General features: G+C 41.1%; 1 protein-coding gene across 1 annotated transcript; it reads left to right on the top strand.

Annotated features, from left to right (window-relative positions):
* The first annotated feature begins 4797 nt into the window (after nt 1–4797).
* Nucleotides 4798–10268, top strand: LOC127183872 (tripartite motif-containing protein 43C-like). The gene is made up of 5 exons (XM_051139972.1): nt 4798–4875; nt 5449–5679; nt 7667–7689; nt 8542–8639; nt 9775–10268. The coding sequence occupies exons 1-5, from the start codon at nt 4798–4800 to the stop codon at nt 10266–10268; spliced, it is 924 nt and encodes a 307-aa protein (XP_050995929.1).
* Nucleotides 10269–11146: the final 878 nt, after the last annotated feature.

Genomic DNA, 11146 nt, shown 5'->3' with positions numbered 1-11146 from the left:
TCTTCTTCATGTTCTTCTTCTTCTTCATTTGTTTTTGTACAGAATTTGCTCCATATATCCTAGGTAAGTCTTGACCTAAAATCTTCCTGCCTGAGCAGCCCAGGTCCTCGGACTCTGGCATTAAAGGTGTGAGCTGCCACACCCAGATAAGCAGTGACTCAGGAAACCTCAGGGTGGAGATTTGCTGTGGCATTGGAAAACCCAGATTATCCCAGCTTCCATCCATTTAGGATTATGCTAATCTACGGGAAGCTTAGATAAAATGAGATGGTGGAAGTGTGTGGGGTCTTTAGAGACTGTATATAAGGAGACTCCAGGACCCAGCAAGCTCCATACTTCTCCAGACCAGAGAGAGTGTGTTTTCACATCATCTGGCTCCAGACACTGAAGGATTAGTCACCTCCACAAGCTGGGGATCTGACCCTAGAACTGAGTTACTATTACTGAGTCCCTAAGAAACATGGCTGAGGCCAGAGACAGTTGCTTGGGTGAGTACACAGTTTGCAGGGGAAAGGGCACTAATATTTACTAGTTTGAATTAATCACCAAACTGAGGTTTCTGCTTAGAAGTGAAACTGTACTAGTTAGCTAAAATGATTCTGTTCCCATCTGGTCATCTTCCTTGGTAGATAATGTGGGTGAAATTTACAGTTATTTAAGGATTCATTATGCACACATTAGTTACCCTGATGTATTATACAGAGAGGCATTTTTATAAGACATTTGTAATTTTGAGTTTTGTCCAAATTCCACTCCATTTTGAGCATTTTATTCTACATATCCTGCATATAAGCCAGATCATGACCTCTAAATAATGAATACACATCTAATATGAGACAATTCAAAGTTGAAAATTTCATGAAAAACGCCAAGTTTAAGAGATATTTTGGGGCAGTCTAGAAGTTAAAATATAAGTTTTGGCAAAAGAAAACTGTTCGATATATTTCTGCTGTAAATTCAGGAAAACCTGACGGCTACTTGATAGTAGTCTACCTTCTTCTAAGAAGATATATTCTTTCTGTAGATTGGTATTACAGTAGAAGGCTACCTGTAGGTAAAGTAGAGAAAACCAATTAATCTATTTCATTCAAAGCTCTAGATTCTGGATCAAATGTTCCACCTTTTCAATACTGTGTTGAATTTTTGCTGTTTCGGTGTATTTACAAATTATTTTGGAGTGGGGTGTAAAACGCACAGAAAAAAATACCAAAGTAGAAATATATGACCATCATATAAGTTTAGAAATAAGTAGCCAGTTAGTGTTTGCACAAGTCTTTAATCTCAGCTCTGGGGTCCAAGCCAACCTGGTCTACATAGTGAATTTGAGAGGCTCATGGATACTTAGGGAAACCATGTCTGGAAAAAATAAGTAAAGAAAATGAAATTAAGGATAAAAAATGGAGGATGCACTGGAGTCCCAGTGACTTTGCTAAACAAAATTTTGACAGGGACCATTAGTATTGTTTTTGAGGTAGAGAGGATGTTTAGCTAAAGCAATTCAACTCCTTTGTTTTCAAACCAAGAAGCTTAAGATATTTGAAAGACATTTAGCTTAATCAAACCAAGGTTAGAGATCAGGTATGGAGATTTCTCCGGAGATTGTACAAGATTGTTTTAGCTATTCTGAGTTTTTTGTTTTTCCAAGGAATTCCCGAAATTTGTGGATAAATGGATTGAACTAGAAATGATCATAATGAGTGAGTTAACCCAGAAGCAGAAAGATTCAAATGGTATGTACTCACTTATATCTGCATACTAGCCCAAGGGGCATGTCCCACCAAAGCCTTCACTTACCAGGAAACTGGGACAGAAGGGAGGACATCCTTTTGGGACTCTAAATGAGAGAAGCATAGGAGAATAGCAAAGTAGAAGGATCCAGAGGGTCCTAGAAACCTACAAGTAGAACATTATGATAGGCAGATTTGGGCCCAGGAGTTCCGCACAAACTAAGGCACCAGCCAAGGACAATACAGGCGGTAAACTTTAAACCCCTACCCAGATCTAGCCAATTGTCAGAACATTCTTCACAGTTGAGTGGAGAGTGGGATATGATTTTCTCACATACTCTGGTGCCTCACATTTGACCATGTCCCGTGGAGGGGGAGACCTGGTGACACTCAGAGGAAGGACAGCAGGTTACCAAGAAGAGGCTTGATACCCTATGAGCATATACAGGGGGAGGTAATCCCCTTCAGGAACACTCATAGAGGAAGGGAATAATGGGAATATGGGAGGGAGGGAAGAATGGGAGGATACAAGGGATGGGATAACCATTGAGATGTAACAAGAACAAATTAATAAAAAAGAAAAAAGAAAAAACCCAAGGTTAGTTCCTCATGTGAAACATAAAAGAGACCAGTGCAGTGGTGGCACATGCTTTAATCCCAGCACTCAGGAGGCAGAGGCAGGCAGATCTCTGTGAGTTTGAACCAACCTGGTCTACAAAATGAGTAGAGAACAGCCAAGGCTACACAGACAAACCCTGTTGAAAAACATAATGAGCTAAAAGAGCTAGAAAGTGGGCCCCTGTTGTGTAGATAGCAGAGTCTCAAATAATCATGACAGCTTCACTTGTGTATCTAGGCTTCCTCCCATGAACTCGGGCAGGAGTTGTGTCTTTGGGAAGCAAACAGGTTTCCACAAAACATTTTCTAAGATTTAACCTGAAGGGACTTAGGGCTGACATGGAAATGATTGGGCATGTCTGTGAAATTGACTTGGGCTGGATTCTCTGCAGGGGCAAGATGCTCCCTGACTGCTGCTGAGATCATGGCCACATTCATGGGCTGAGGCCTCAAGCTGAAAGAGAAGGGAAAGAGGAGCTGAGCACAGACTTTCCTTGCTTCCTACTTCTGTATTTGGGCACAGGAGAGCAGCTGTCTAGAGCTGCTGCCACATTTCTTCCCCACAGTGATGGCCAAACCCTTGGATTAGGATCCACATAGATTCTTATTTTTCTCAGTGTTTGTGTAACAGAGAGAAAAGAAATGATAATGCCTCCCAGTGTCAGTGGTGAGACAGTGGATTCTGAGTATCTAAAGCTAAAATCAGATAAAACCCATGCATTTTGTAGAGTAGCTGTGAAGGTGAGGAGTGTTTTCTTAGACAGAAAACCAAGGAGGGTTTTACTTACATATGTCTGTAGAGACAGGTCAACCTGCCAAACTGCAGGACTTTTAGCACTCCAACGTGTGGATGGTTTTGTGTATGTGTGTGTGTGTGTGTGTGTGTGTGAGAGAGAGAGAGAGAGAGAGAGAGAGAGAGAGAGAGAGAGAGAAACTGTGCCCTCATGTACATACACATGTTCATGTGTTTATCTACATACATGCATATATGTATATGTATAGGAGGACACAGAAGGCCATGAGATCAATCTCTGTTTCCATCATGAAAAGTGTAACAGGAAACATACACACCCACAATCCTATGCTTAGTTTTCTCTTGGCCATACAAAATCAAGGCTGTATTTCCATAGACAGAACTCAACTATACTTTGAATCAGATTTTCTGCAGTCTCTTGCTTCTCTGGGGTCAAATGGTAGTTATTTTGATGTCTTTCCTAGGAAAAATGGAGTCAGACATCTCACAAGCCTTCCAGGAAGAGCTCACCTGCCTCATCTGCCTGGCCAGCCTTACAGATCCAGTCACCATCAGCTGTGGCCACAGCTTCTGTCGGGCCTGCCTCTGTCTTTCCTGGGAAGACAAGCAGCTCCCTGTTCCCTGCCCCATGTGTAGGCATCTATTCCTGCAGAAGAACTTTAGAACCAACATTCTTCTGAAGAGGCTGGTGTCCATGGCCAGACAACACAGCCTCATGAAGTACCTGAGCTCTGAGGAGCACAGGTGTGTGACCCACAAGGAGACAAAGAGGATCTTCTGTGAGGAGAACTGGATCCCCCACTGTCAGTTGTGCTCTGACTCCCAGGAGCACATGGGTCACAGACACTGTCCTATTGAAGCAGCTGCTGAGGGGCAAATGATAAGTGATGTTTCTGAGAGAACATGAAAAGTGGAGAGCAGGAGCTTAGCTGAGCACAGGAAGATGCCTATCCTCAGTATGGGGAAGCCATTGTGTCCTGAATGGTGGAATTTTAAAATACCTAATGGAGGAAGGGTGATGATAAATGTAAACATTGTTTTCAAAACCCATAATGTATTCCTGAATCAGTATGCTCATGTCAGTATAAACAAAATAGTAAATTCATATCTTTTCATAGCTAATACAGAAAGGGTGACGATAAATGTAAACCTTGCTTGGGAGAAACCCATAATAGATGTATGCTTCATTATGCTTAATTCAGTGGAAATGAAAATAGTCTTTAAAACTGTCTGTGAGGCTGGAGAGATGTCTCTGCAATTAAGAGCACTTTCTGCTCTTTAGAAGAACTGAGTTCAATTCTCGTAACCACATGGAGGCCCACAACCATCTATGGCAAGATCTGGTGCCCTCTTCGGGTGTGCAGGCCAAACACTGCATGCAATAAATAAATAAATCTTAAAAACTGTGTCTGAGTGGACACTAAATTTGGAAAACAAATACATTGATATTAGCTAGGGAGGATCATCTAGGACTCCCAATCAGATGCAAATTGCCGAGACATCAGCCAAGCCTATTAATCACTTTTGTTGAGCAAAGTGTTATGTTGCTGTTTGTAATTTTACTGTTTCACATAGAAGACTGTGATCCTTCTACTCTCTCTAAATTAATGTCTTTCTTTCCCAAGAGTCAGTCGATCAGTACTATTCATTTACTAAAGTGGATACTTACTTTTATGACAGGAGAGACTTCTAAAGAAGATGGCATCTTTATGGGAGAAGACCCAAGAAAATCAGGAGAATCTAGAGGCAGAGAAGAGAATGACGTCTCGGTGGATGGTGAGTATGAAACTGAAGCTTAAAGCAGCTTGAGGCAGATATTTTGTAAACTCGGTCATTTGCCATTTGAGTCTAAGGCATGGGACATGATGGTAAGAAAACATTTTCTGTTCCCTTCAAGGTTTTAGTGTAAAATACAATCCTGTCTGCAGAAGGATGCCCTGAACATGTGTCAGAGAAGTTTGAGGCTACTGAGTGAACTGCTGACAGTGCACACACTGCATTCACCTCTATAAGTGCACCATGATGTTTAACTAATGCATGCAGAGTTCCAGATTACAATAAACATGTGAATTGTCAATCAATCAACACCCTTTCTTTAAGTAACTTAGGATCTCATTTTATAGATGAAAATGCTTGTGTGAAATATTGGGACTGTTTGCCCATTCTATTGATAAAGAAGAAATAAATGAATTCAAAGAATTTACAATTCTGAAAAGTGGGCACAATAAATCAGTGTGTGCAGCAGAGTGATAAGATGCACTGGTCAAATTTAAATATAGACAAATCAGTGAAGAGGATAAAATACTCTGTAAATAGCTCTAGAATGTCCCTTTTTTTTTTTTTTTTTAGGACTATGTGACTCTGCAGAAAGAGATGATCAGGACAAAGTACAGGAAAGTGCACCCACACCTCTATGAGGAAGAAAGGCAGCATCTAGAGTGTGTGAACCACGAAGGGCAAACTGTTTTAGAGGAACTCAGGAAAAGTGAAGCCATGATGGTCCAAAAGAGGAATCAGCTGATCGAGATGTATCAGGAGCTGATGAGGATGTCTCAGCAGCCATATGTGCTGCTGCTCCAGGTGGGCATCATGGGAAGGCTATGTTCTCTGACATCCATCTGTCACATCAAAGATAGCTGTCTCCATTCACTGTAATTTTTCCAGCAAGATTTCTTTTAAAAGTATAACCCGGAGAAACTAAAATTCTGTAATAACCTTAACTATCTTGTTGAAATTGTGTCAGTAGTTTCTTCACTGAATATCTTGTCACTTTTTGCTCTTGTAGCTTGTTTCTTTGGAAGCCCAAGCTAAGTGACTTCCTCTTACCAAGCACTCCATTTTCTGTCTACCAGGATATTTTGCACAGTTTTAAAATAGTATATTGCTTAACTTCTTCTGTTTGACAGCTGTGCTCTTGTGAGCTCTCTGGGAGAGTCTTGATATATGATCTTCTGTTGTCGTTGATGGCCACCAACTCACAGTAATCCTGAGGCCTAAGCCTCACATTTTTGAATTGAAAACATGAGGCACTATGTAAGGGTGAGGTGACAGTTTTGAAGTGCCATTAATTACAGTATTCCTATGCTTTGTAGACAAGATCAAGGAAATTCCCCCACTTCAGACAGCTGGGGATTCTACACCAGTTACACAATGTATAGTCTCTACCCATGTCCTTCCCAGATATCACTCTCACAGGTTGATTTCATCAAGAATTGTGTTCTGTGATTCTTCTTGGTTGGCATTATCCTGAGACATCAAAATAAGTTGGTAGTGTGGATCAGTGTGATGATGACTGGCATTTAGCTGAATGTGAGTGTTTTGATCATTATGTGGTGGGAGGATTTGTTTTTCCTTTCTGGTCCAATCTATTTGGTGTTCTGTAAGTTTCTTGTATGTTTGTAGGCAACTCTTCCTTTAGGTTGGGGACATTTTCTTCTGTGATTTTTGATGAAAATATTTTTCAATCCTTGTAGCTGGGAATCATTTCCTCTATTTCTATTATACTTATGTTTCATCCTCTCATACTGTACCTGACTTCTTGTATGGTTTGTGTCAGGAAATTTTTAGGTTTAACATTTTCCTTGACTGATACATAGATTTCTTCACCTGAGATTCCCTCTTTTATCTCTTGTATTTTTTTCTGATGCTTGCATCTGTAGTTCCTGTTCTCTACCCTAAGTTTTCTGTGTCCAGGATTCCCTCAGTTTGTGTTTTCTTTATATTTCCTATTTTCATTTTAAGGTCTTGAACCATTTTATTCATTTCCTTTCCTTTTTTGAGTGTATTTTCCTGTATTTATTTAAGGATTTTGTTTTCTCTTCAAAGCCTTTATCTGTTTGATTGTATTATGTTGTCTTTCTTTAAGGCCTCTCTCATCTTCATAAGAATAGACATCAGGTCATTTTCTTGTGTTTCACCTGTGTTAGGAGGTTCAGGGATTGCTATAGTAGGACAGCTGGGTTTTGGATGTGCTGCATTGAGGTCCATGGACTGCATTTTCTTGGTAGTGAGAAGAAAGGATTAGATAGCACTGACAATGTGGTTGGTGTCAGGAAAGGCTTCAGAAAGAGCATCTAGGACGAAACTATCCCATCTCCTGGTCATCAGGGTCACTATGATATCAGATGTGACATATTGCAATGGCTCTTGTTGGTTGTGTGCTTACCTTGACCTTTAACCGTGTAATTGTGCCTGGTGTTGGCTGGGTGTTTCTGGTGTTCACAGGACTCCTTGGGCTGGAAGACAGGTAGGGCTATGGGCTGGAGTCTGGATGTTTCCGGGGCCAGGAATCCCTCCTTGGGAAGGCAGGAAGGACTTTGGGCTGAAGGCTGGAACCCGATATTCCTGGGGCCCTGGCAGGCATGACTTGGAAGATGGGTAGAGTCATGGGATTGAGGCTAAAGCTCCCGTGGCCTAATAGGCCTCCTTGGGAAGTTGGTAGAACCTTGGGCATAAGATGAACCTCAGGCAATGGCAATCCTCTTTATGGAAAGTAACTGAACCTTATAAACGAACATTATGTAGCCCATTTCTCCAGAAATCTAAGCCTTTCTTGTTTTCTTTGCAGGATTTGGATGCCATGTTCAGAAGGTGAGTTTAGTCATCAATGCAAGCCAGTTTACCATGACCTTTGCTGCAAAACTGAACAAGCCACCTTAACAAAAGTCAGGTGTACTACATATACATTGTTTGTATATGGTGTGTTTGCAATTGTTCATGGCTACAACTTCTGTCTTTTTTTTCAGAAGGCATTTTACTCTCTCCCCATTAATGATGGAGCTAAAATTTCTAGTTTTGAAACTCAAAACATTGAGGTCCATGGGCTGTGTTTTCTTGGCAGTGAGAAGAAAAGAGCAGATAGCACTGACAATGGGGTTGGTAACAGGAAAGGTTTCAGGAAGAGCATCTAGGAAGAAATTATCCTGTCTTCTAATCATGAGGGTCACTAAGAATTTGAAAATTCTTGTTGCTGAAAATGTTTAGATGAGCTGGAGAGATGGCTCAGTGGTTAAGTGCCCTATCTGTTCTTTCAGAGGTCTTGAGTTCAATTCCCTGCAACCACATGGTGGCTTACCACCATCTATAATGGGATTCAATACTCTCTTCTGGCATTCAGGCTCGAGATGCAGATGGAGTATACATTAAATAAATAAATAAATCTTTAAAAATGTTTAAATGAGTGTCTAGTCTTATTAATTTGATTTGTTATAATCATGTGCCTGCATGCATGCAGGTGTGTGATTGCACAGGTGTGGAGGTCAGAGTACTCCTTTCAGGAGTTAGTCTTTTCTTTCCAGCATGGGTTCCAGAGATTGAACTCAGGCTTGTGTCAATAGGGACTTAACCCCTGAGCCATTGACTGGACTTGGAGTAAGGATTGTTCTTGATCCCTGTGATGATGTCTTTAGCACCAGGCAGATCAATGTCTTCTTCTCCTTGCAGGAGTGAGTCGGTGCAGCTGTGCCTGCCCCAGCGTATAAAACCAGAGCTCAAGGCCTTGCCCATCACTGGACTCACTGAAAGGTCCAACTGCTTCCGAGGTGAGTGTCAGCACTGATTCAACGACTAGAGGTGCCCTTCAACAGTGTGATATTCTTTGTACACACAAGTATTTTACCTCATCCAAATATATATATATATATAATGTTGCATATGATTCCAGGCTTATAATATAGTATTATTTGTTCATGGAGACATAAGGAATTTAGCTAATGGACAGCTCATGCTCTGTGGTTATGGAGGGAGTGGGGACTGCCTCTGACATGAACTCTGGTACCCCCAATTTAATCACTTTCCTTTTTCGGGAGGCTAGGCTGCATACAGAGGAAGGAGAAGCAGCCTATCTGGATGAGACATGATAGGCTGTCTTCATATGGTGCGGTGGAGGTCCCCTTCTGTCAGAGTTCTTGGGGAGGGGAATAAGGAAAAAGAGGATGTGGGGGAACAGGAAGATACAAGTGAGGGGATAACAATCAGGATGTAATCTGAATAAAGTAAAATTTAAAAAATTAAAATAAACTTTACTTCCAGAGATAACAATCGATCAATAAAAATAAACACATAGAGAGGACATGAGGCAGTGTCTGAATTGCCATTAGATCAAATTTGAATTATAACCTCACAGAGAAAGGCTGGAAGAGGAGCTGGGGATTAGATGCAGACAATTACAACCAGGGAACCACTTGTAAAGCATGTTTAGCTTTCCCTTTAGTATAGATATGATTAATTACATGTAAATCATACCACCAATATGAAAGCAATGGCTATTCATATGTTAGGAATAACTTTGTATGGAGGCCCACAAGGACAGCCTGTGCTCTGGGCCTTGCTGCAATGCACACGATGCATTTTCAAGATGTAATTAAAAGTCACCTGACAGACGTAGGCCAAGGCTCCCTCCACTATAGCATTCAGAAACACTAAGAAACAAATGTCTCATCAAGCCATCAAGCCCCCAATCTGCTTTTTTGGGGGCCATGTGGGGGGATTTTAGGACTTCTTGATTTTGGTTTATTTAAGCCACATTTATCCTTCTAGTCTTAGCCTTCTGGTTTTGTTTTTTATTTTTTGTTTTGTTTTTGTTTTTGTTTTTTTAATCCAGAAAGTTTCTAGGCCCACCTCCTACCGGAGAGATGCAAATTGTTGTTTTAACAAAAACGTTTCCTTTTCCCACAGTGAATATCTTCTTTAAATATGTGATTACACTCCATTACAAGAAGTACTTATCTGAGATCATAAGTGGATTTGGCTTTAGACCTCGGCATCAGGAGACAGCTGCGGAATCTGCTCAATACTATTATGTTTCCTGGGCAGCACAAAGTTTCACCTCTGGGAAATATTACTGGGAGATCGATTTGACAGAATCTAGGGAGTGGACTCTAGGGGTCTGTACGGATGACTGGTTAAAGAACAGAAACCAGCAGATTGAATCTAAGAGTGCATTTCTCCTTATGTGTATGAAAGTGGATAATCACTACAGGCTCCTCACCACCTGCCCAGGACTCCGTCACTATGTAGAGAAGCCAGTGAGCCGGGTTGGCGTGCTCCTTGACTGTGAGGGTGGATGTGTCAGCTTCCTGAATGTAGCCAAGAGTTCCCTCATATACAGTTACCCTCCTGGCACCTTCCGTTACCGGGTCCGGCCTTTCTTGTGCATTAGCCATACATGATCCTAGGAAGCTGTAATCCACTATATTAGTATTTCTGTACTGTTACCTCTTTTATTGCTAATAAATATTAAAATGCTATTAAATATAAAAGATGGTTGACTATATTTTGTTCCAACTGTTTCTAGGCAAGGTTTCTTTATATAGCTCCGGCTGTCTTGGAACTTACTTTGTAGACCAGGCTGTCCTGGAGCTCACAGGCGACTTGTATATGCTTCCCAATGTTGCAATTAAAGATATCCTTTTTTTCTTCCCTTGGTTTCTTTCATCCTTCCTTCCATCTTTTGTTTTTCTTTTTTGAGACAAGTTTTCTTTGTGTAGCTTTGGGTGTCCTGTACTTGGTTCATAGTCCAAGCTGGCCTTGAACTCACATAGAACTGTCTGCCTCTGCTACTGGAGTGCAGGGGTTATTAACAAATACCACCATGCCCAACTCTTTCTTTTCTTTTCTTTATTTTGGATTTTTTTCTGTAGTCTTGGCTCTCTTTGAACTTGACCTGTAGACATGGTTGGCATCTAACTCCCAGATATCTGCCCTATCTACCTTCTGAGTGCTGGGATTAAAGGCCTATGCCATCACTGCTTGGCCACTAGTCTATGTTTTTGTTTGTTTGTTTTATATCTCTTTTCCCCTTTGTTTTTGCTTGTTGTTTTTTCCAGACTTGATTTCTTTCTGTATCTCATGGTGGCATGCAACTCACAGGGTTCCCATGCCCCAGCCTCCTCAGTTTGGGATTAATGGCTTTGCCTCCACCACCAGAAAGAATTTCTTTCTTTTCTTTTTAGGTTTTTCAAAACATTGCTTCACTCTGTAGCCTTGACTTCCTGGAACTTGCTCTGTAGTCCAGGCTGTCCTCAAAGTCAAAGAGATCTGCCTGCTT

The sequence above is a fragment of the Acomys russatus genome, chromosome 32 (genome assembly GCF_903995435.1).
Source record: "Acomys russatus chromosome 32, mAcoRus1.1, whole genome shotgun sequence".
Classification (NCBI taxonomy): domain Eukaryota; kingdom Metazoa; phylum Chordata; class Mammalia; order Rodentia; family Muridae; genus Acomys; species Acomys russatus.
The sequence above is the reverse complement of the archived record's forward strand: the minus strand, read 5'-3'. Positions and strand labels throughout refer to the sequence as shown.